The sequence below is a fragment of the Candoia aspera genome, chromosome 16, assembly GCF_035149785.1.
Source record: "Candoia aspera isolate rCanAsp1 chromosome 16, rCanAsp1.hap2, whole genome shotgun sequence".
Lineage (NCBI taxonomy): Eukaryota > Metazoa > Chordata > Lepidosauria > Squamata > Boidae > Candoia > Candoia aspera.
Window position 1 is genome coordinate 2,081,893 of NC_086168.1, and position 26,133 is coordinate 2,108,025.

The 26,133-nt window shown below is 49.0% G+C and overlaps 1 protein-coding gene and 1 pseudogene across 1 annotated transcript; both read right to left on the minus strand.

The window, feature by feature from the left end:
* Positions 1 to 23,036, minus strand: part of LOC134506289 (zinc finger protein 501-like) — a 41,429-nt pseudogene extending 18,393 nt beyond the window's left edge.
* On the minus strand, positions 476 to 19,213 carry LOC134506288 (phosphatidylinositol polyphosphate 5-phosphatase type IV-like). Its single transcript, XM_063316437.1, is given in 11 exon segments — positions 476 to 1,310; positions 2,150 to 2,286; positions 2,651 to 2,766; positions 4,093 to 4,254; positions 5,345 to 5,452; positions 6,533 to 6,691; positions 6,808 to 6,895; positions 6,898 to 7,005; positions 8,000 to 8,123; positions 17,817 to 18,210; positions 19,168 to 19,213. Coding segments are annotated over 11 exon segments (1,575 nt in total). The 3' UTR covers positions 476 to 1,177.
* Positions 23,037 to 26,133: the final 3,097 nt, after the last annotated feature.

Genomic DNA, 26,133 nt, shown 5'->3' on the forward strand with positions numbered 1-26,133 from the left:
AACAATTAACTCTAAGGCCAGGGTGAAAATCTTACTTCTTTGGGGCATTTACTGTATCTGGAATTCACTATTAAGCACCACTCTTAACACCCTGTAGGTGTTTGATAAGGAATCAAGCTCTGATTTCGTTCTTGGAGGCACCACGTCACAGGCTTGGAAGGGTGCTCTGGGATGCTGCCCACTGCCACGATCCACCACTACAAAAAACTCTACAGTAGAGGATTCATTTTGAATCTTGTGATTAATGCTTAATTACACCCCGTAGGGGAAAGGAAAAACGTACTGGCTTTGCATGTTGGAGATGATACTGGAATTCCACTGATAAGGATTTAAGCTAAGCTCCAGGTAGGGTGCATCAGCAATGCAGAGTTTTAAGCAGCAGCTGACACACTAGAAACCAATTTTTAAGTTCTGAATCATCCTTTATTTGTTTCAAGGAATTCTGAACCCAAACACAATCAAGGAAAATGGCAGGTGACTACACACGAGGGAAAGACATTTCTAACCCTTACCAAACCATTGGCATCAGCTAAAATTTGCTCTTGCTATTGAAAATACTGATTTTTGAAACCACTCAAGGTGTCATCTCTCTCTAGCTAATAGGTTTTAACAAATGTAGCTGATGGAAGCTAGCTTGTCCCGATCTGTAACTGAAGGCAAAAAGTCCCTGTAACCTCCTCCTCGTTACTGCCTTCTGAGCCTTCCCTTGCCCCTGCAGCGTTTCAGAGATCTTTTCTTTCTAGAATTCTTAGGGAAAAAGTTGCTTCCGGGGACTGAACTACACTCTGGCTGCTCTATACTTGGCTTCCCAGCTGCAACTGAAGAATGAACACAGAACAGGGCTTAGAATGTGTTCCTTCATTCCCAAGACGGTCCTCAGAAGTGTCTTCCCAAACCTAAGAAACGTACGTGGCTATAACAGAAAAGCCAACACCCAGCAGGTTTAATTCAGGCTCCTGCTCAAGCACCAGGACAGACACTTGTTGATAGGAAGAAGCCACACGCTTGATAAATCTCAGCCCGATCCACTGAGCATCCAGCCACGTCCAGCCTCGAAGGAGCCCTTTGCTTTCATGGTTGTGCTGGAGCCATTCCGGCAGAATTCTGGGGAATGAGCTGGAGGAGGCCTTGTCTGCAAGCCCTTCGTGTTGGCTTCATAACCCCTGGGTGTGTTTGGTCAGGAAACGGAACAGACCGTGCTGGATTTCTGGGTTTTCAGAGCTTGTTTTTTCTGAAGTTGCCTCGTGATCCATCTCTTTATGCCAATCAAATAAAGTTCTCGATCGAACAGGCCTGCAGCCAGTGGGATGCTGTAGGTAAATGGTACAAAGCACAAACCAGCTCATGAAAAGTTAAAGTATGTGCCATGCTGTTGTACAATCTCCGAGGAATCATGAGAACTAGGGAGAGGAGGATGTGGGACCTGCTCCAATTGTCTGGCATCCTGGTTTTTCATCTTTGTGCAGCCTGCAAATTCTAGATTAAATTGACAAGTTTTCTTCCCTTAATCAGGGCTCAGCAACCTGTCCACACAACGAGGACCACTGCACAATGACACAGATGCCAAAGTAAAAACACGCCTTTTAAAAATTATCACAAGATCAGGTAAAATCTTACTAGGTTTGGCTATTCCATGAGATTATTTTGAACAATTAAAAACAGCCACAAATATAAAGCTTTATTGTTTAAGCGGGAGGTTTGTAGTACCACCCAACTGCATTGTGGCTTTATATCCCTGACCATGTCACTGAGCCCTGGCTTCAGCTGCTAGGATTAAAGGGAGCTTGGCAGGAGAGTGCAGGTATCGGGGGTGGCTGGGTGCCTCTCTGCTTTCTGGGAGTAGCAAAGGGCAGCTGCTCTGCTTCTGGGGACCAGAATCGTGGGTAGGGTGGCCTGGTTCTGGTGGCTACAGCTGTGTCCCGATCCACGGCTACCGTGATGACTGTGGCCAAGGCCTCCTGCTTTCCGTGCCTACCGATACAAGGCCCTGAGGGAGAAAGGCTGCGCTCTGGCTGTCTCACCTGGCCTCCAGGGCACAAACTCAGACTAAGGTGCTGCAACCCAAATGTGTCTACGGGAATGTCGGGGGCCTCAGGGTGAAGCGTTTCAAAGGCATCCTCTGCTGCCTCTCAATGAAAGTCATACTCACTTGTCTCTTCCAGGTCTCACTTTGACACGAAATAACCCATACACAGGGCGGTGATCTGACGTTTTGATCCCAAAGCAGGCAGAGTACTTCACGGTGTGGATCTCATTCTGGTGGCGGCTTCGGTAGATGACCCGGTCCTGGAAGGGGAGAAGGATGAGCAGAGCGACCCAGGGCAAAGGCGACCGGCAAGCCCACCTCGGAGGTTAAGGAGAAAGGCTCTCCTGCTCCTGGGTGAAGAGAACTTCCTTAGGTCAGGGAGTCCTCTCTGGTACGAGAGGCAGTGTAGAGTGATGGCTTCCCTGCACTCTTGGCCAGCCTGCTAAAGAGCTGAGAGGAAGGAAGGGAGGGAGGGAGGGAGGGAGGGAGGTGGGTGTACAGCTGAAGGGCTCGCTGGCCTGTGGGAGTTGGGGACAGAATGCTTGACCTCTGGGTAGCCATTTCTGCCGGAGGGGTTTCCCTGGGGGGATGCTTGCTTGCTTGCTGCCTCCCAGAAGCTCTTACCGTATACGAAGGTGTCCTCTGCTTGGAGGTTGTGTCGTAGGTGTCCTGTCCAACGTCAAACTTGTAGGAAGGACGGAAAAAGATGGGGGCTTCTTGGAACCCCTTAAAAATAGAACCTGTGGGAAGAGCAGATCGGGCAAGTCAAAGGACTGACTGCTAAATCCCAGCCTTAGGGAAGGACTCCCCAATACACTGCCGTTAACGTGTCAGGCTGCAGGAGCTGACAAACTGAGGAAGCAAGAACTGCGTTCTTGTGAGAAAGGCTCTGTTAATGCTAGTCAGGGTAAAAGCCTCCCAGGCAGGCTGAGAGCAAGTCAAGGCAGAGCTGGGCTGGAAGGCCTCTTCTCCACACTGCCTGAGCTGGGCTGAGCTCCTCCTCCTCAGGTTCCCATAGTCTCTCCCATCAGGCTATGGCTAAATCAAGTGCTGGTGTAATGTATTGGGTCGCTGTACCACCCAGAAGTGGTTCAATGAATAATGAAAGGACAGCGTAAGCTATGGATCTACAGCAGAGAGCTCAACCTTCCCCCAAAACCTGGAGATGAGCAAGATGCAAAAGGGGGTGGTCAAGCCCCTTTGTCTGTCTTCGAAATGAAGACTTTATTCAAGCTTAATGCCTGCAAGGAGTAGGTCAGCCCTTTAGCTGGCAAAAGGTCTGTGGGTACTTAATTATAAATAGTGGGGCGCAACAGGGTTTTACCATTCAGCTACAGGGACATGTATGTTCCATCCACACCCATCCATCCATCCTGTATCTGGCTGTAATCAATTAGGACTCCCAGGGGTTAATGACAAGGTACTGCACATATAAAATATTAAACCTTCCCGGTAAGGAAAAGCAAGAAACAATATCTATTTATCTACAGATAAACAGCAATCCCTTAACGGCAGAAAAACCCAAACATCCCCCATCGCCTGGCAAATGTTCCCTGGAAGAGCTGTTATTTAGCATCCTCCGAAAAGAAAGGGAGCAAGCTTGACCCCAACTGGGTCCACTTTCAGAAAACAGGCCCTCCCACCGAAAAGCAGCTGCTCTGGACCTCAGCCTCCCCCCTCACTTCACGGAAGAGGGATCCTACCAGGGGCTTCTTCCAGGACGGCTGAGGTGGCTGGTCAATTCTGTTTGGAGAATATAGTTCTGCAGGTTGTCGAATATAGAAAACCAACCCCCTAAATTGCACCCAGAAACCAGCGGGGAGCAGCACAGGGCCTGGCGCACAGGTTGTCAAATGGGCCGCTGCCTGTCTGATAACCAGGGGTCACTGAGGAGGCGAGAGCTGCTGTGCTGAGATCCTCCTACTCCGGGCACAGCTGGTGCTCAGCTGGAGCCATTGCTTCTGTGAGGGTCGCTGCACCGATCAGGACATTTGGCATGGGGGGGGGGGGTTGGCTCCTGGCAGCTGAACTGCAAAAACACCTGAAAATGGAAAGGTGCTCCTCACCACTGTGCATTTCCTTCAACAGCTGGTCATGCTGTAGCAGCACTGACACGTCCAGGTCCTGGCCGTGACTGAGGATCTGCTCTACCACCTCCCGGTCTTCATTCAGGCGGAAGTTGAAGTCTCCGAACCAGAAGACGTTGTCAAAGCGGGTAGTGACGTCTGCTGCAGAACCAAGCAAAGGAGGGGGAGTAATTGGAGAAAAGGCTGCGGCATGGAGATTAAGTCTTCCCAAACCACTTACACAGAATTATTGGGGACCTGGGTTTGACCGAGGGGCTTGAGGGCGGTATTCATTCAATCTAGTTTGCAAGCAAAATAACTGAAACTAAAATCACTACAAGTCTGAACTCTTTGGAGGAGAGCATAATCTGTGATAGGTATTTGTACACCCCAGTGGGCAGGAGTGAAAGTGAAAGGAAAACGATAATGATGCCCAGCACTGAATCCCTGGCAGGGAATTCTGGGAGTTGCCAACCCCAACCCCAATACCTAGATATAACCTAGGTAAGGGTAAAGGTAAAGGTTTCCCTTGACGTAAAGTCCAGTCGTATCCGACTCTAGGGGGCGGTGCTCATCTCCGTTTCTAAGCCGCTGAGCCGGCGTTGTCCGTAGACCCGTCCGTGGTCATGTGGCCGGCATGACTACATGGAACGCCGTTACCTGCCCGCTGAAGCGGTACCTATTAATCTACTCACATTTGCATGTTTTCGAACTGCTAGGTGAGCAGGAGCTAGGACTAGCAATGGGAGCTCACCCCGTCACGCGGATTCGAACCGCCGACCTTCCGATCGGCAAGCTCAGTAGCTCAGCGGTTTAACCCGCAGAGCCACCGCGTCCCTTAGATATAACCTAGTGTACGTTATATTTTTGTGCGACTACACATTCCTTGAAATGTAATGACTATAACCTGCCACCATTTCCCTGCTCCAGTGCTAGTCTGGGCAACTTCGAGATGTGTGGATTTCAACTCCTGGAATTCTTAGCAATGGCCATGCTGGTTGGGGAATTCTGGGGGTTCAAGCCCACACATCTCAAAATTGCCCAGGCTGGGAAACACTGGCTCTTCCATCTAAGCCTGGTTTTATCCCTTGGACCTGCATATGTGCCTAGATCAAATCAGTGATTACTTTCTAGAGAACAGACTTTCCTTCAGGTGTATCATTACGGTGGTATTTATTTGAAAGAGAGAGTCACATCAGCATACGAAGAATGCATAGCAAAGTACAGCACTTTCAAGTGCCAAGTTACTCACAGGAACTAGATCGATACGGGTTGGTATCGGGAATATTTTTGGGCAGCGAAAGAGCTTGGATGGTTTTGTTGTAATCCAGGACCCTCTCATTTACTTTGCCATCCCCAGCTGAAAGAGAAGAAGGCTGCTCAGTGCAAGTCCTAGTGGAAAAAACACACAACACGGCAGCTTCCACTGGAAACCACTTCAGGAGATTTCTCTCTCTGAAGTAGAGGAGAACAATGTTCTCAATACTGTCCCGGATTTCAGCGCTCAGAAGGACCAAAGCTCTGTAAATGGGACAGCTAGATGAAGGACAGCCGGTTGCTCACAGTATTCAGTTGGACTAAGAAAAGAATCTGGATCAGAGTCCCACTAAAGACTAAGCAAAATTCTTTTAGCACAATCTCCAATGTTCACAATATAAGGCCAGAATTCTGAAGACGGGGGACAAGAATGAGGGCCATGGAGCTGTAATCCCAGAGATTTCAGGAGACGCATGCTCCCACTTTTTCCTAGTCCTAGAAAAACTGGAACACCTGGCTGGAAGAAGTGGAGGAGGAGTTGAGCTGGAATCCTGTCTCGTAACACTAAACTTTCTGGGTATGTACTTATATTGGAAGAGGAGGGAGAAGCAGTTTATAAGTGCATCACCTGAGAAGTCATGTTCAAACCATTTACCTGAGAAGGAAAACTTGTATGGGTTGAACCTGGTGAAGCAGGAATCTCTGATTCTCATTATTATTATTTATTTTCTATCCCGCCTTTATTATTTTTATAAATAACTCAAGGCGGCGAACATACCTAATGCTCCTTCCTCCTCCTATTTTCCCCACAACCACCACCCTGTGAGGTGAGTTGGGCTGAGAGAAGAAGACCGGCCTGAGGTCACCCAGCCGGCTGCTGCTGGAGAATTCCCTCATCAGGAACCTTCATAAGTCAGGGGATGAGCAGTTACGTGGTTGTGGACTCCAAAAAGGCAGGAGAAGATGCCCAGGATTCAAGCTTGGGACTAAGGTATAAAGGGGGAGGGTGCCATTTGTTTCTTTGTAGACACAGCTTCCTAACTTTCTGCAATAGCTCTACATACCTACCTTTCTTGCATTCAGTTGGGAACACAGAGCAGGGAATCCAACTGGCATACCTGTTACAAAGCTCTGAAAAAAACCTACTATGCCTCCAATGGGCAGAATTTAGGGAGGCACTCACACGTAAAGTGGGAAGTGATGAAAAGGAAGGACGTGCCAAAGAAAGTGAAGCAAATTCCTAGCGCACCCTTGGTTTTGAACTGAGACACGATGCGCGTTGTCACTGTGGCGTATTCCACCTCTGTGGGAAAGGAGAAGTGAGAAGGCCTGTCAAAGAGCGCTCGGAAAAAACAGTGCTAGAATAAACAGGCAGCACTTCCCCTTAGTAGCTAGGGTGAAAAATACTGCAATTAAATGTTGGGGTTTGGTTTCACCTTCTAAGCACATCGCTCTTGCTTAATAAAAGTTGGTGGATGGATGGATGGATGGATGGATGGGAGGGAGGGAGGGAGGGAGGGTCTCTCAGCTGCACAGTTGCTTCCCTTTGTTTCCATACCTATCTGGACAGCCTTCTTGGATCCCTATCACATACACGTCCTGGGCATAATCAGGCTCAGACGGCAACAGGAAGTCATCCAGCATCTCAGGAAGCTCCTGCAAGAAAAAAATGACCTTTCCAACTGTAGATGAGCTCATTTGAGGGCTCTAGCTGCCAACTGAAGAACAAAAAATGAAGCAGAGTACCAAATTCATTTTTCCTGCATGCAGGATGCAAATAGCTTTCTGTTTATCTGGGGTGGAATACAGAAAACGAACAGATTTGCCATCAGAAAACGAACAGAGCAGAAAATCAGTCACTCAATCCACATGTGAACATTACTAGGAGGGTTAAAGGCCACTCTGCTTCTCCATGCACTGCTCGTGAAACGCTGCACCAATACCTGTTCTGGGTACACAAGCAAGCATTTTAACGAGGACAACGTCCGGTCTCATCTAGAACGTGGCAAGCAAAAGAATCGCAAGGAGAGGCTCCTGTTTCCTTTCCTTTAGTTTTTGCATCCACAGCCCACCTTTCCTAAACTCAGTCGACCTAGCTGTTTCTCTCCACAACTTTGTTACATTTCCCTGAAAATCTGTCTGCAAAAGAAACGCTAAAAGGGGGGAAAAAACTTTTTATCTGGGAATGGATGAGCTGCAAGTAGATTTGTAGATCCGAGACAGCTGGCTTATTCCCAAGGTTACACAAACCTTCACTGAACATGCTTCCAAGATCTTTTGCATTAAAAATATGAACTTTAAATGCAAAATTAGAATCATATAGTGACACTGTCCCGAAATACCTGCAGGTTTCATAGTGTTAAAAGGGCAGGTATGCCGTAATTTTTCCCGGGAGAAAAGTCGGTGTGAGCCTGACCTGTCAACACTGAGGTAGGCCAGGCTGGGCTGAGCTGAGCGTACGGCTTGCCCTCCATCCTTCCTGCTTCACGGGGTGAGCCTGTCTGCGGGCAAGATGCTTCCAAAGCAGCTCCAAAGCCTCACGCCTTATGGAATGCTGAACTGCGCCTTTGTTTTTCCTCCTTGACCTAGCCTTCTTCCCTAGGAAAGGTCTGCTTATTAGAGAAGGACATTGGGACCCTCATTTCCTCACCTTCTGGCCCTGCATGTTCCAGGTGGCTACGAAGATGCCAATGCGGCGATCAGGAAAATACCGGTTCAGCTCTTCTGCTCCCAGGAGGGCACCACTAGCAAGAAGGCTGCCTTCCAAGTAGCTTCTGCAGAAAAGGATATTCTGTTGTTGTTGTCGTCTTAAAATAATTTACAGTATTGGTTTATTCTGCAACGCTTCTTGAGCACTGAAGATGTTGCCTAGTCGGGCAATGAAACATCTGCAAGCAAACAACCAAGCTCAGAGAACAGCAACGAGGGCTCCACAGAAACACTTCTATTGCACCCTCTCCTAGCAACATTTTACGCAGCCGATAATAGTACTAATAACAGATGTAGTGACAGCAAGCGAACCTGTGAAAAGTCAACTAACGTACCTTGGGAATCAAAATCAGGACTGAGGGGTCAAATGTATCAGAAAGGAGGAGAGGCAGGCCTTCCTTAGCAGAGTGCTCCAAAGTCTAATGACAGCCTTGGCAAAGCTCTCCTCGGAAAAAAGCTCAGGTGGGCGCTGGAGTGATGGGGGGACACACAGAGAGAGGATTTTTCAGTTCAGTGAGACACAGAAGTTAGAATACTGGGGAGGGTGAGTTCGAAACATAGCTCAGTCGCGAAGCTCACTAGGTGATTAGGGGCCAATCATTATCTCCCTGTTTAACCTACCTCACAGGGTTGTTGCAAAGTTAACATGGGAGGGTATCCCAGTACTTAAATTCTTGCGAGAATACCGGGATTTAACAAAAAGCAAATAAATTCCACTTTAACTGGCAACCAAGCTCTTAAAAACTCCCACATACGACGTTGTGTTGGCTTTAAAGATCACGAACAACATTCTGATTTGGGCACAGAAACAGTTTGGAGAAGAGTTATGCCAGAAGAACAACGTACTGCCACATGCAGAGCACACAGAGTCCCAGCCATCATTGCTCCCTGTTGTTCAACACACCTTTGCCCATGGGCACCAGGGATGGCTGGATCTCTGTTGCACAAGTCATTTTTTAAAGCCCTCCCAGCCGCGGCAAACTAGGCTGAGCGGCTACCCCATATCTCTTTCCTTGTTCTCCCTACCCAAAGCCCGGAGTGAAAAAATCAAGAAAAAAGACACTGAGATGCAGTCAGAATTATCCCACAACGGGCAGGTTCTAACCCACACAGGCGCGCCTCACTCCTGCTAGTTTTCCAACTACAGCCTGGGATGGCTGTGAGCAGGGGAGCCCGAAGGACAAAACGGCCATCGAAATACAGTGCCCTGAGAGGCCTTGTTATCGAGGAGCCTCTCCAGGACTTTGCCTCAGTCTCAGTGAGGTGGAATTGGAATTAGGGTCAAGGAAACAACAAAGAACTAAAGCCCTTTCATCAGGCAATTGTCTATTGCAAGTAAGCTATCTGTTGCAAGTGTGGTATGTGGGGAAGAGCCTAACGGGCAGATAAGAAACAAGAATGTATGTGTATTCTGTAGCAACTAGGTGAGAAAAGATAAGGAACGGGGAGGAAGCTCACCAGCTCCTCCAGGCTTGTTTCACACGGCTTGCTTTTGTAGTTATATCATATATCTCTAAGTTGACACTTAGTCTATGCTGTATAATCAATGGGGGGGTATAAAAGAAGTAGGACCCCGAATCTTCGGGGTTCAGAATTTGAAGCATGAGCTTGTCTGAACCTATGCGCATATTAAACTCTTTTCCTGAATGAAGACCCGAGCGTCCTAGTCTTCATTTCTACAACAATTTTGGCGACCCAGATGGGACTGCTCGAGGGCGATTTTTCGCTGGAACGGGAGGAACCCCAAGGCATGGAGCCGCCGCCTGGAGTCGATGCCTAGGCGCCGCAGGAGAGTTCTCCTGAAGGTCTCAACCGAGTCGACGGTTCGGTCCTGGGGATACCTCCTCCCGATTCCAAGAACCCTTCATGACAAGGAAAAGAGAGGTCTGAATGGAGAGCCGGCCGGCGTGGTGCAAATGACAGGCTGAATGAACGTGGAACCAAGATAACTGAGGCAAGTATATACTTAAACTAAGGGGTACCTATCCTGCTTGAGGATAGAAGAGGTGCCTATCCCGCTTGAGGATAGAAGAGGGGGCCCGTACACCCCCCTGGACTCGGGCCGGCGTGCCTAATGAAGTCCATGTAGGTTGTGTGGGAGGTTAAACAGTCGCAGTTCCTGGTGGTAGCCATTGAGAGTCCGGTGCCACAGGTCGGCTGTAGTGTGTGCAGAACCCAGGGAGGGCACACTAATAGAAACAGATAGGGCCGGCGTGCCCAAGTCTGTGTAAGTTGTGTGGGTGGTTAAACAGTCGCAGTTCCTGGTGGTAGCCGTTGAGAGTCCGGTGCCACAGGTCGGCTGTAGTGTGTGCAGAACCCAGGGAGGGCACACTAATAGAAACAGATAGGGCCGGCGTGCCCAAGTCTGTGTAGGTTGTGTGGGTGGTTAAACAGTCGCAGTTTCTGGTGGTAGCCGTTGAGAGTCCGGTGCCACAGGTCGGCTGTAGTGTGTAAGGAACCCAGGGAGGGAACCCTAGGAGAAAAACATAGGTCCGAGAAACCCTTTTTCACGCAAATACCGTCATCCCTAGTCTTTAAAGACAGCCAGCGATTGCTGGGAGACTGGACGGGAAGTTAGTGGTCTTTAAAGAGAGCCAGCGTCTGCTGGGAGACCAGTTCCAAAGGGCGGTGAAGTTTGCGGAGAAGAAGGGGGGTGACTGGATTGCCCCGAACCTAAGGTTGTAGAAGAAAATAGAAGAAAATGGGGGAAGGAAGTGGCACCTCCGACACCCCACTGAAGTGTATGGTGAGAAACTTTTCTGATGCTTTTGGTGGAGATTATGGAGATTCCCTGGCTGACCCAGACACTGAAGATAGTTTTGTAGAAATGAGTGGCCCACCTTCGGGGTCGGCTGGCCAGAAGAGGGGACATTCAATTCTAATGTTATTAGTAAAGTCCATCAGAAGGTGACCAAAGATGGACATTGGGATCAGTTTCAGTGCATAGATCAGTGGCGATTCGCTGTAAAGCGGAGACCCGCGTGGCTGGTTCAATGTGTTAGGTTGAGGTCGGACTTTAAAATTAGCCAGCGCCTGCTGGGAGGCCAGCCCGGTTTTACCCCCTCGACAGTCAGAGGCTTAAAATTGCTGAAAAGCAAATCCAGCGAGGCTGGAGTGCTCTACCTTGGGGGGGGTAAAAACAATAAGAAGGTCAAGAGAGGGCTGTACTGATCAGGGATCAGGGTAAGGGAAGGCAGTAATCAATATGGGCAACAATAAAAGTTCCAAAAGGAAGGTTTCCCTTCCAGAATTACCTAGAAACATACCTAAGGAGAGTCCGCTTGGACTCTTGTTGAGAAATTGGGAAAAGGAACCTTATAAGAAAATGGTAAACAATGGCAATTGGAAAAAAAAAAAAAAAAAAAAGGGGTGAGACCTGTGGGGAGACCTAGTAATTAGAATTGAAAAGTTAATAGTTTTTATTTTATTTTATTTGTTGAGGGAAATGGTGCAGAGAGTCTCTGTGTGTGCTCATGTATGTGTATGTGGCATGGGCATCTGTCCTGAGCTGAGGAGAGAAAAGCTGTGTGAGCTTGTCCCTTAAGGAGTTAAATGTGAGTCTGTCCCTTTATAGAACTGAATTCCTCCGCAGTAAAAGGGGAATGCGTCAAGTTTTTGGAAATCCATAGCTCTGGCCAGGCTGCGGGTCTTCCAAATTTTTGGCTATGCAATCCCGTCTGTTATTTGCTGTGAATGGAGGGACATGGGATTTGATTGTGCCATGTGTTCAGTGCTGTGAGTAGGTGACCACTTTAATTTGTGTGGAAGGGAATTGAGTAAAAGTGAATTAAATAAAGTGAAGGAGAAATAAGAATGAACTTGTGATGTTGAGATGACTTGAGAGAAAGAATGCCTATGGGGTGGTACACAATTTTGGAAAAATATGGTTAGAGAGGGGACTAAAGGGAAAGAAGTTTTTCCCTGTAATAACACCACACTTACAGGAGCTTAAGTAAAGTTATCCTAACCCCAGAGGAAGAAGCAAGCTGGATTACCCATGGGGCAGTAACAATAAACTAATGTTGCCAGAAGGGATAGAAATAGTAACTAAACCAATTATGCAAAGGGTATACCAAAGGTCACACTGAGGAACACAAGCCTTGTGTTTTGTGTTGTTTGCTTAATTCGAATTTGGAAACGAGAGCTGAGGATTGGCAACTGTATGTGGATGGAAGGTTGGATGGATGAAGTGTCAGTGATTTAGTTGAGAGTCTGTGGATTGGATTGATGCAAACCCACAATCCAAGGTGACAAGATATTCAGACTTTGTTATCAGTCTTCCAGACACTGGAGGAAAAGAGGATGGTTATTGAAATAGGACAGAAAAGGGAAAGGTTGGGAGGATATTCTGGCAGAGCCCATAAATGAACAGGGTGTTTGCAGGGCAACCCCAAGAGGAAGAGAGAAAAAGAAAGATGAAATGCCTTGTTTTTAACTCAAGGTTTGCGGCCCCAAAGAGGGGGAGGCAGGGGAATTCTCGGAAGATTGGTCGAGGAGGTATTCCATGGGATGGAGAGCTCGGGAAACAGACAGGCGCGGAAAGGCCCTGGAGAGACTCAGGCTCTCTGGGAAGGGAGTTGAGTTGAATCACAATAGGGCAGTTGAGTGTGGATTGTCTCCAATAGGCATGGGAGCGGCTAGATTCATCTTGATGGGAGCCATCGCCCTTTTAATAAAGCATTCCTTTCTCCTGGCTGAGAGGCAGGGAGGAAGAGCTTCTGTGTTCCTGCAGGGCTGTGATGGATTGCATGTGGCAACAGCCTGTTGAGGCATTGGTGTGCGGTTTTCTTTTTGAGAGCATTTGTTTGTCTCAATGTGCGCGTACATGTAAGGTTGAGAAACTGTTCTGAGTTGTGAAAAGAGAGTTGAGAGATTATGTGAGTCTATTCCTTAGGAGGCTGCAGGTTCTGGCCATGCCTGCATCCACCATTAATTCTGGTTTTGTGTGTGTGTGTTGTGATTTGTGTAATTTGAATGCATATTATGGGAAAGTTGAAAGGTTTTTGTCGATCCTTTCCCACTTTTTTAATTGTTTGAGGAGTATGTGTGTTTCATTATTTGCCCAATCTCACCCAAACTCCCCCCTTCAGTCTGCCTCTTGCCTGCTTGTTACAGGCTTGAGGATCCAGATGAGGGGACAGAAGGGTGACAGAGGGGAGGGGCAATGCTTTTACAGAAGATCCTTTACTCCCCCATCTTTTAGGATTCTTCCTTTTACAATACCTTTACACACACCGGGGACAATCTTTTAAGTTTCAGAGATTTCTCTTTCTGCTGTAGAAGGAAATGATTACTCTTCTTGTGAAAAGGGGGGGAATGTGGGCAGTTTCAGAGAGGCAATGACTCAGAGAAGGGGGGGCACCCCTTTGCTCTCACAGCTCCACTCTGCTCTGCCCCTGGCATTCCAGTTTTAGAAAAGTGTGTGTGTTTTTATAAATTTTATATGGATTAAATTTTAATCCCTCCTCAACATGGCACATGATGATAAAAACAGGAGAGGGAGAGGAAAAATAAAAAAAATAAAAAAATTTGGACAACATATGGTTTTAGTAGAGCTTCCATGGACTGGTATGATCTATCTGAGTTTTGTTTTTGTTTTTTGTTTTAACAATTTTGACTATGGAAACAGTCCAAACACTAGATAAACTCTTATGTCAATGCTTTCTTGTTTTTCTAGTTTTACAAGTTTTGATTTTAGGGAAGTTATTGGGGAATTAAATATTGGCAACTGAAATATAATATTGTTTTTATTAAAAAAAAAATGAATTGACTTTAAGTCATTATATATATATATATATATTAAAATTAGAGGTTTGGCTGTAAAAGTCTTGACCCAATTTTGGGGGTTTTGAAAGAGACTTGTTGTTTAAGCAATTGGGTCAGCCTACTTACTTAGGGTGGCATTGCTAGGGCAAGAAAATTAGTTTTATCCAAAGTAGTGCTTAGATATATCCAAAACTACACCTACCAATCTAGTCACATGGGACAAACACTTTAGGGGATTGTGTGTCTAGAATATTTATTTGTCCTGGAATCTTTTTGAAAGCCAAACAGGTGTGTGTGAGAGATGTGTGGTATGCCAAAAGGACAACCCAAAGACCAACCAGGTTCAACTCCAGGGGAACCTCCAAAGGGGGGTGGCCCTCGGGTGAACTGCTTCTTAGCATGGGTGAAAGGCTTTCTTTATAGGCTAAAAAGACACTTGGAGGGGCTAGGACCAAAGGCAGGATTAACATGGACACAGGCCTTTTTAGTGACAATACTAAGTCTCTGGATTGCTCCTAAGAACAGACTAGCAGTCAGTCCATTTGAGATGGGTGACTCTATCTTGGAATTCTTAGTGGAGAAGTAGGAGACATGCATGCCATGGGGAAGAAATTTGTCTGCAAGCATTTGAAACAGTTATCTGCGCAAGTCTTGTCCTTGTCTCCCTATCTACAGGAACACAGAGTCCAACTGTTGGAACAGAAGACGCATCCTTTTAAGTCTGGAAATCGAGTTAAACCAGACGGAGGGGAGTCAGCAACTGAGTTGGGAGAAACCCTAAAGAAGACACTGGTGTTGCCAAATACTGCTGGACACTGGACTGTGCAGAAAAAGAAAAAAAAAAAAATGCGCCTGAACTTTTTTGTCTAATACCTTGTAGTTTTGATGACCATACGGGTCCCTGAACCTGGAAAAGAGAGTCACAGGGTTCAAGGGAAGCTTTGAAGATGCACTCAATTTAGAACAATAGGGAATTTATATTTTCATATGAAAAGGTATTAAGATACAATTCTGAAATCCAGCCTACCTGTAGTATGGAACTATGGTTAATCCACTGGTTTGGATTTGTTAGCCTTATAGGCTGGCGCCTGAGTCACAAGTGGACTGATGAACAACTATTGAAGGAGGGTGAAAAATTTAACACCTTAATAGCTTTAACTCAGAAAATAGCTTGTCAGGCTAAATATCTTAATTGCTGGTTGTGTGGGTTTACAACTCTTCATGGTGGACATGGATTTAGAAAAGGCTGATGGGCTCTTAAAGAGGGCAGTGGCAAAATTGGCTCAGGAGGCGAAATTGAGGTGGCCCCAGGCCTTGCCAATTGCTCTCCTGAGAATAAGTATTCAGACATCCGAAAGACTGGGGCTCTCCCCTTTTGAGATAATATAAAGTCTTACGGGGGAAGAGAAAGCTCCAGCTTTAGGTTTGCCAACCTCAAGAAGCCTTTTGTTTTGTTTTGTTTTGTTTTGTTTGCTTCCGAAAACAAAGGGGTTGCAAATGGGGTACTAACTCAGAAATTGGGAAATTGAAAACGGCCTGTGGCAAACTTCTCTAAGCAGCTGAAGCACAAGGCTGGCCAGCTTGCTTGTGAGCAGCAGCTAAGTGGCCATTCCATTTACTCTTGCATTTAAAAGGGGTACTTTAAAACCCAGAAGGAATGAGAGATGCACCGGGAGGATCATTTGACAGTGAAGTATGTGTAGACGGGGTGGAAGTGCCTAGGGGAGTGCCGGATGAGGTCAGGGCTAGAGGCTAAATTTTGGTGGGATTTGAATCCTTTCTGTTTTGGTGGGTGATGGTCAACGGGGATGTGGATCCGATCAACTACATCTATTGTGGCCAACAGGGGTTCATGAACTGTACCGGAGATGTTGTGAAGGGTATTGCAGAATGGTTGGATGCCACTAGTGGGGTGGCCTGGGAGAGTGGAATGGCATTGGATGTGCTGTTGGTGGAGAAAGGGGGAGTCTGTATGGTGCTGGGGGGGAGCTGTTGTGCCTTTATTCCGGGCAGCACAGCCCCCGATGGAACTGTTGCTCGGGCCTTGCAGGGTCTGGCTGCACTGTCTGGGGAGTTGATACTCAAGGATATCTAGAGGCAAGAAACATTTTACAACAATTCGAGTTACAAATTGAACAAACTGATAAAGATTAAAAGGGGGGAATTGTAAGGTATAGAAAAATACAATTTGTAAATAAGGAAGATCTATATATATATATCCATATAAAGCAATATCATATAGATCTTGGTTGGGGGAGATTTTAAGGTGTAAATACTAATATTAGCTTATAGCAAAGGACCAGGGGAAGTGGCACGTATGCCCAACAGCTGATCCTCTTAGGATTGAAATCTTTAAGAACTCACCACCAGGAACCGGGGAAGTTTTACTGCATCCCACTGCTGGGTCACCCCCGGAAGCTGACCCTCTACGCACTGGAGAAGCTGTGGATAATCGTCACCCTGGTGACTCTGGTGAGGGGAATGAGGGGAATTAAGGGGAACACTTTTTGCATTTCAAATTTTGGTAGATGGGAGTGTGTGGAAAATTTAATCTGTCAAATTGTCGCATTGAAATAGATGAAAGTGGAAAAGTGGTACAAGAAAATCACAGATAGGATGGTGAAACTAGCCCACGTATCTGTACAGACCTGGAAGGGACTGCATTTGGGAGACGTTTTTGGGGAATGGTTCCCAAAGCTACCAGGACTCCAGGCTATCGTAGCCCTAATTGGATTGATCGCTGTGGGGTGTGTGATATTGCCCCGTGCGATCACCAACAGTATCTCACTATTGGCAAAAAGGAGGCTACCTCACAAGTCCTGGCCATGTGGGAATATCAGTCTATCCCCAATGATAACCTTAGTGAAAGTAATCTGCCCTGAAAAGGCTGAATACTTTCAAAGGGGGGAATGAGGTGGAATTGGAATTAGGGTCAAGGAAACAACAAAGAACTAAAGCCCTTTCATCAGGCAATTGTCTATTGCAAGTAAGCTATCTGTTGCAAGTGTGGTATGTGGGAAAGAGCCGAACGGGCAGATAAGAAACAAGAATGTATGTGTATTCTGTAGCAACTAGGTGAGAAAAGATAAGGAACGGGGAGGAAGCTCACCAGCTCCTCCAGGCTTGTTTCACACGGCTTGCTTTTGTAGTTATATCATATATCTCTAAGTTGACACTTAGTCTATGCTGTATAATCAATGGGGGGGTATAAAAGAAGTAGGACCCCGAATCTTCGGGGTTCAGAATTTGAAGCATGAGCTTGTCTGAACCTATGCGCATATTAAACTCTTTTCCTGAATGAAGACCCGAGCGTCCTAGTCTTCATTTCTACAACATCAGAGAGGTAAAGGATAGGAACCCCACAGTCAGTGGAATCTGGGACAGGCACAGCTTGGGTGGAGGTTAATGGTGCACAGACCTCATCGGTGTCACAGCCATTTTATAATGGGTTTCTCCCTTCTCAAGACTTAAACAGCTTCATATTCCTGATGAAGGTGAAACGTATCTTCCTCTGGAGCACATGATGATGGACAAAACAACAGCAGAGGCTTCCTCATCGCAGGCTACCTTATCCTTCTGTCGGCAAGCCCAAGGACTGAACCTGAGGCAAAGGCCCTTCTTTCTATGCCGGGGCTCTCAGCGGCTGGGTGGGAAGGCAGGGCAGAAGAGCTCGTTATTCCGTAAGCAGCCCCATCAAGCGACAGGCACCTTTCTAGAGTAACAGAAGCAAAACAGTCCTGTTCCAGAAACCTTATCATCTAAAAGTTATACGCTGAACATTGACAGGAATTTCCCAATAAAGTTCTCGGAGGGGATATTAGATTGCTGCTGAGGCATCCCCCTAAGAGGGGGGAAAAAACAAAAAACACGGTTTTTCCATTCTGCATTAAGGTTTTCCTTACTCAAAAAGGATTTGTCTAGAAGTGCTGCAAAGGCCCTGTCCACACCAGAACAGTCACCGCCACCACAGCCCCCTGCTCCAAGGCACATACCTGTTTCGCACGTCTCTGACGCGGATGGGGGCCAGCAGGCTGAAGGTAGATTTCACGGAGGCAGCCAAACAGTGCTCACAAGCCATTCCACGGCTCTGAAGCTGTGTGTCGCTCCAGCTGCTGCCCGCTCTTGGGAAAACACTCCGGGAACCAAACTTGTAATCCGCACAATCTGGGTCAATCCTGTTAGTGGTCCTCAGAGAAGGAAAGGAGCCCTCCAGTTCCAGAGGGGGGGGAGGCTGGGTGGCCAAGACCTTGGGACAACTTCCTGGGCGATGCAGAAAGGCTAAGCCTGCTTTGGCTGACGTGGGGAGTCTTGCAGCCTTGGTACAAGTTGTGCCCAGGCTGCCGGCTGCAACGCTGGTACCTGTCCGCTTCTCTTCCTGGGCCTGCCCTGCGTGAAATGGAAAACATGGGCCTCAGCAAATGCAGATTGTGTTGCCTGAAGCTGAAGAGGGCAGGGGGAATTTGTGTTGGCTAAGCAGTCACCTATGCAGCAGCTTGGCATCCACTCAGGTTCTCTGGTGCAGGGCATGCTACATTCAACTTCATGCCACAATAGGAAAAAGCATCAATCCTTCTAATATTAAAACACTTTTAATATGTATTTTTGAATACGGAAAGAAGTCTTTCCCTACCATCTTGTTTGCAGGATTACTGCCACCTGGTGGGGAGAAGGAAAATGACCGTTCAGGGATGAAGGAGCCAACTGTGGTTTGAAGCAAAGGTCTTTGGCCTTGTGAAGGGGCTGAGCAAGGCTAGCGTGGCCTTGATTGTGCAGCTTGCCCATTCCTGAGCACTAGGCAGACCCTCTCCATCACGAATCAGCCCGCTTTCGTTGCTAGTTCAACTCAGCCAGATGAGCCAGTAAAGGGGGGCAGCATATGCAGCCACCGGGGAAGAGATGGGACCTGGAAGTGCGGTTGGCCATCCCTGCAGCCAAGAGGGTGAATTGGGTGTCTGCAGGCGGTGGCCAAAAAGGTCAAGATGGCGGCAGTGACGGCGCTACTGAAGCTCCTGGGAGCTTTTATCACACCTCCACCACCACCATCTTGACTTTTTTGACCATTTGTGCAAAGTATGGGCGATATATAAACCTCAGCACAACACCAGCTCCCACAAAAGACAAGCTATGTTCCTGGGTCTTCATAAGTTGCAGTGTGATACTATGGAAGTAGCCACTGTAGTTTGCCAAGCAGTTTGTGTCTTTGAATACTGGGCCAGCCTAGCCAATTACTCTTTCCTCTGTAAAGCAACTAAGCTTCGCAAACGTGTCTCGGGCTTCAGCACCCGACCAATTCAACGCTGCAGCAGAGCGCGACTTAATGATGGAAAACATTGGCCGTCAAACCATTCGCGACAGGGAGCTCCGGTAAGCTGGCATTTCGGATCCACATGATGCCGAGTCAGAGCCGAACTGGGCCACGCGCTTCCCTTCTCCTCCTTCCCAGCCTCACATTTGGCCAGCTCGTTCCCCTCCGTCTTTTCCTTTGCTGGAGTGGGGAGAGGCGGCTCAGCACGTCGATCATCAAGCCCAAATTTCCAGTTAAGCCACGGTGAGCTTCCATCCAGAACGTTTCAAACCCCAGGATGTTTCCTCCGACCCACCAGAGGCTTTTCCTACTTGGTGGTAAATGGCCATCTGAAGACACTCTTAGTCCAATGTCTGCCAGAATCAACCTCCTTGTAATTTAAACCCCCTGCTTCTTGTCCTGCCTTCTGGAACAAGGAGGGAAGAAACCTAACAGCACGCCAAGCCCGACGAGGGCGTACTAGAGCCACATTAACTGCAGGGAGCCTGGACTTATTCTTTTGGTTTAGCTGACGTTTGTTTCTTCCTAATTGGTCGGCCTATCAGGATGCACCTACACAACGAACCCAAAAGGAATGCCTTGCGTAGGGTTCTTTCTCTTGCCCCAAGAAAGCCACAGGCGGCCCCTTAGCAGGCTGAAGGCAAGTCCCCACACGGGTGCAGCCGCGAGCCACCACGAGCGGGCAGCAAAGGACGGGGCTTTGCACCATCTGACTGCCCTTGGGAGTCCCGCAGGCCAGATATGCTCAACCCCGGGGGGTTTCTTTCAGCCTGCCTTCTTGCCAAGGATGTGGGGTGCTGGCCCTCCCCAGATTACAGCCTCACAACCTGGCCGAGGCGCTCTGGAGCTTGAGGAATCCTGGCCGGCCCAGTGAATACCAAGAACGCTAAGAGTTGGACTTCAGCAACATCTTGGTTCCATTCACACAACGCAACCCCCGCTGGCTGGGTTCTAACAGCTACATTCACATGGTCTCAGCGTGGCGGTTTTAACAAGGGCCAGATTCCTATGCTTTGCCTGTTGTCCAAGACCAACCTCTGATTAGTTCCCGGTACAGTTCAGGCTGCCCTGTTGCTCAGCTGCCCCCTGGGCGGGCGATCCTGGTTCCAGCTGAAGCCCTTTCTGAACGAGAGAGGGATCCAGCAATTGGGCCCTCACAGAAACACAGATGGCAGCCGTAAAATACAAAGTGTTCCGCTTGGTTCTGCCTCTGTCAACCTACATTCCCCTTCAGCGTCTGCCTGAAAATTCTACCAGAGTCCCATGTAACTCACGTAATGTGCTAGCCAACCCAACACCTGCTCAGAAAGGAGTCTGACAGGGCTGTATTTAGCCCCTAATTTGCATTTGACTGTACCTACACTCCCCAACAGGTCATCTTGTTGGCCAAGGGGCCCGTGACTCGGCGTGAGTCCTCACCCAGTAAACCACACCAAGACGGGAAGGTCCTTTGTTCTCTCTTAGTTCTGTGCGGAGCAACGAGAGAGGGCTCCTGCTTAAATGTAAGAGCCCCAAACCACACGCTTGGCTTTTTTAAATACATCTTCTCGCAAGCAGATAGAGGCAATAAATCTCTTAATTGGCTCATTCTTTCAGCACTTGTGCAGCAACTCTACATGCTACATGCTATCCCATAATATCCCTCAGCATGTTCTGTTTTCCATAGGATTGTGTGTTTTACTATGCTAATTAGTTCTTAGGTCGCAGCTAAGTCAGCGAGCGAGCAAAGCGTCCGTCTTCTCCCAGTTCAGCAGTGTGAGAGCAGGCTGCCTGAAAAATCACAGGAGCCTCCCAGCTTCTACTTCAAACCTCCTCCCATCTTCAGGACGGCTGATAAGAAGCTTCAGTTTTGTAGCAGCTGGGGGAGAGGAAACGGGGAGATTGCAGAGCCTCGCTAGCAAGCAAGCATTAGACAATGATCTCCTTGAGGATAGCAGGCCCTCAACCTGACTGTCTCCAATTTGCATCTGCCTCAGTACTTATTCTCCTATATGCTGAAAACATCTCACAAACCTTAGTTGGCCTTAGGCAGTCCCTTGTAGTGGTTTTTGCTAAAAAAAAAAAAAAAAAGCCTAAAACACCTAAGTGGGCCATGGAGGGAATCCAATGGACAAGTTAAGAGTTTCAAAGATCGGGGGATGGTCCTAGATGCTACTGGCATTTGGAAAACCCACTAAACTTTCTTCTCTGGGTGAAGTTTATAACGTTTACTGAGACCTACGTTGTCACTGAAGCTCTTTCCACACTCGGGGCATTTATGCGGTTTCTCTCCCGTGTGAATTGTTTGATGTCGACAGGTGTCCTCCCTGACTGAAACTTTTCCCACACTCAAGTCATTTAAATGGTTTTTCTCCCGTGTGAATTGTTTGTCAAGTGGGGCGTCCACTCTCAGTACAGGTCTTTCCACACTCCAGGCATGTAATAGGGTTTCCCTCCTGGATGATTTTTTCTACTTATTTTGATATTTTCCTTCTTCCTGCATCTCTTTCCAGACGCTCTCGCTGCACAGGCTGAGATGGAAATGAACAGTAAGAATCCATACCTGTGCCTTATTGGATTGTAATTAGTGTCCAGGTGTCCATAAATAGTCAATGAGTTTGTTAGCCCTTGCGAAACCCTTGTGCATTTCATCCAGTTGGTTATTGAAGCATTTCAGCCACACACTATCCATTTACACAGTTTCGCCCCTTGTGGATTCTTATATGGTCTTAGAGATTTCCATTTGTTTCCATTTCTTCTAAAGATTTTTCACACTCTGTGCATTTATAAGCTTTATTTTCTGTGTGAGGCTTGTAATGTTAATTGAGACCTATGCTGTAACTGAATCTCCATACATTTTTATGGTTTCTCTCCTGAATGGAGTTTTTGATGCCTATAAAGGCTTCCACTGTGACTGAAGCTCTTTCCACACTCCAGGCACTTATAGGGTTTCTCTCCTGAATGGATTCTTTGATGTATATAAAGGTTTCCCTCAGGCTGAAACTCATTCCACACTCCAGGCGTTTGTACGGTTTTTCTCCTGAATGGATTCTTTGATGTGTATGAAGTTTTCCCCTCAGACCGAACCTCTTTCCACACTCCAGGCACTTATAGGGTTTTTCTCCTGAGTGGATTCTTTGATGGCTATAAAGGTTTCCCTCAGGCTGAAACTCATTCCACACTCCAGGCGTTTGTACGGTTTTTCTCCTGAATGGATTCTTTGATGTGTATGAAGTTTTCCCCTCAGACCGAACCTCTTTCCACACTCCAGGCACTTATAGGGTTTTTCTCCTGAGTGGATTCTTTGATGGCTATAAAGGTTTCCCCTCAGGCTGAAACTCATTCCACATTGCAGGCATTCATATGGTTTTTCTCCCGTGTGAATAATGCGTTCACGTTGACTGAGATTTCCTATCTGATTGAAACTTTTTCCATACTCCAGGCATTTATAGGGTTTCTCTCCTGGGTGATTTCCCCCGCCTATTCCGACGCCCTCCGCCAGCGCCGGGACTACCGGGCCTCGGCTCCCCGGCCTGCCCGCTCCCTCCCGGGACCTCCCTTCTCGGGGAGAGGCCCGCCCCGCCCCGCAGACTGCGACTCCCAGCACCCCCCGCGCCCCACCTGCATCCGGGCCCCTCCGCCGCCGAACCGCGAAGGTTTTTCCTCGCCGGAGTGATTCCGGAACTGCGGTGGGGCCTCCCGGAGTGCCATTTTCGAGGAAGCTCCGGCTCTTCCTGCCCAGTCGGGGCGGGCGGAGGAGGAGCGTGAAGCCGCCTGCCCTGGAGTTCCGCCCTTCCTCTCCCGGCGCTTCGCTTTCCCCCTCTCGCTCCGGGTCGGGGAACGCATTGCGAAAAAACAGCGGGGGGGGGGGGGAGAAACGTAGCCCGAGAACACCCAGTGATGCTCCTGGGTCACGTGCAAGCACCATCGCTGGAACCCGTGCCCCACACACTACTGGTCCTCATGCTACTTTTAGGTGCAAATGGGTCCTTGCCAGGGACTACCCGGTGGCACCTACAAACAAACCAGGTTGGACCCTTGCTTACCTTTTGGGCGACCAGCGGACTATTTCCTCCAGACAATCCGCCTTGCCTTCAGCTGTTTAAATGTACTTTTATTGCTTTTAATCCTCGCGCTGCCTCGTGTTTACTTTTTTAGATGCGAGTGGCCCCTTATACTATATGTTTATTTTGAAAGAGGCACAGCATCTACTCGGGGCACGTCTGTCCCAGATTTTTATCAGTTCAACTTTGTTTTAGCTGCTCTGAGAACACGTCCAAGGCGAGTTGTACATTTTAAATCATTACAGATCACTTTATTAAACCAAGAGGTGTGACGACGGTCAGCTTTTGCTTCCCGACTGGCCAGTAAGAAGCTCCCGGCACTGAAAACTCCAGCTGCAGGGCTTGTTCCCCTGTTCCTTCTGCACATCTCTGCAGAGCGGGGCGAGAAAAGCAGAGCCGGTCTTCTGTTCCTTACCTTGAGGATCCCTCCGGTGTACTGGGCCACTGACTTGTCCACATCGTCGGCTTTCCCGCTTCCCCAGGCTGGTGGGCCCCCAGGAAGTACGTGTGAGCACATTCCACAAGCTGCTCGTGCTCAATCCCCACGCCAGCCAACACCATCCTGCTGGGCGTACAGTAATTCCTCAGGTACGAATGGAGGACCCTCCTGTCAATCTTCTCAACGTTCTCTGCTGGACAGAACCTGTTCAATCCCACTGTGTTTTCCCTGTAAGCTGCCTGTCGAAGACCAGGAAAATTACGCTGATTTTCAAAAACCAGGCAATGACAAAACGTACCGTACGTTGAGCGTACTTTCTTGCTTTAGGATCACTGTTGGCCACACGTGCACCAAGACACGAGAAAGCTCTTGCTGTTCAACTTTTCTGAGAATACAGCTGTGAGCACAAGAGAGACCCAGACCTGAAGAAGTAACACCCTCTCCTAAAGGCTCAATTAGTGTCCCCAAATACCGCAAAAGCATTATGCCGTGGATGCTGAGCCTGGATCTCAAGTGCTGGAGTTAACAAGCATGCGCTACGTGGCTTGGGACCAGCTTCTATTCCCACGAAAATCTGGCCTTCACGGAGATGATGGTGGGATACCCTTGCCCAGCTCTCTTATCTTGAGGGTTGTGCAACCCAAAAGCTTATCTACAGCAACGTTTTGGATCAGACCCAAACAGCTGTCCACATAACCACGCTAAGAAGCAGTGAGATGTCTGACAAGCCTGGATTTGAACCCAGATCTCCCTGATCCCTGGCCTACGCTACTGAGAACTCCATGTTGCCTCTCAGCCCCATGATGAGATCTTCCTCTGCCCCCAATGCCAGGGCCTGCAAGCGGCTGTGTGTGTGAAGCACTTTGGATCCAAAGCTGAAAGGGGGCTTGCAGCAGACACGGGTGCACACGCAGCAGATGAGGGACCTCCTTAAAGAAGGTGCATCTTTTCTTGGGATCACAGGGCAGCTGCGCAATCCCAGGAAAGTACACATTTCAGTTAAGGAGGCATTGATAGTGTGCCCAACCCCTCTGAAGCACTCTGTCACGCCCCATTGGCCAAAAGACACACTTTCTTCCGGTGCAGCGTGTGCATCCATGCTCACACCAAAGCCCCCTTTCACTGAATGAAATGAATGAATGAATGAATGAATGAAACAGTCCTGGACTGTTTCATTTCCCTTCCAAGCTGCAGGCAGGAACACATTGCATTAGCAAACCAACTAAGAAGTCCTTATCTTATTGTCCCCCCAAAATGAACCCCATCGCTTATCATACAAAAGTCAAACTTGGGCTCCTTCCGAAAACTATTCAGGTCCTGCATCTAGAGGAATGCAATTCCCTTCCCTTCCCTTCCCGCTAGAGGAAGCGAATTGCAAACAATGGGGGAGCCACCGCCAGCCTCTCAAACCGCTCAGTGTTGCCCCATCTGGCATGCTGGTAGCAGCGTCGCACCCTTTGCCCCCTAGCTCAATCCACAAGATTAGCGGAAGGTGGCTGCGCAGCTCGGGGGCTTTACAGGGGTAGAATCCCAGCGGGCCTTACGGCATGAATCATCTCGGTCAGCAGCGGCTCTGGATCGGGTCTCGTGTTCAGGTCCTCCAGCTCACAGCGAGCCGCCACAGGAGTCATCTCAATTTCCTCATCTGCCGAGAGGAGCCAAGGAGGACCACCTTGGAGTCCAGCCCCACAGGGTCCAGCGCCAACGTCCTACCAAGGGGCAGTGGCACGTGCACGGACCCGCTGGAAGGGGAGGAAGCGTCCTCCCCGCCTCCCGAATGGTCACCAAACCCCACGGAATAAACCTGCGCCGCTCCCCAGCAGATAAATGCAGTCAGGCACGCCCATCCATGCCCCCTCCTGCCACCTCGGCCCCTCTCCCAGCCCCGTCCTTCCGAAGGGCGCTGTCACCGCGGGCACCACGAGCGCCTTTGCGCCACCCAGTCTATGCTCGTGCGGGGCAGCGAAGCCCCGCCTGGCGCGATTCTCTTCCCTCCAGGCACAGAAGACTCCACGGTGGCCTCACCCGGCAACCTGCTTTCTGAATCACCACCGTGATTTTCTCTCTCGTCGATCGGAACATTACACAGGTCGCCTCGCCTGCCAAGCCGGGCGGGAGGACCACTTCGGCCAAGGGACTGGCCGGGGTGTCCAGGCCCTGCTCTCTGCGGAAGCAGCGTGCGCCGCCGCCGCATCCCTGGAAGGGGGGCCGGTCTGGCTTTCCGGTCTGCACCCGGGGAGCGAGGCACGTCTAAGGCCGGGCAGCGAGGGGCCTCCAAGCCCCGCGGAGGGACCGCCCAGCGGGAGCGCGGCCGGGAGGGGCGGGCGGGGCGCCGGTCCCCTCTTCCGCTCAGGGCCGCCAGCTCGGCTTGGACCGCCAGGCACGGCCGGCCCGAGGAGGAGGGGGGCCCGGCACCCGCGGCCACGTGACCGCCCCCACGGAGCCCGGGGGCGGGGGGGACCCGAGGGGGCGGGGCGGGGCGGGGGGGCGGGGCGGGGCGGGCGGGGAGCGCTTCCGGGAGC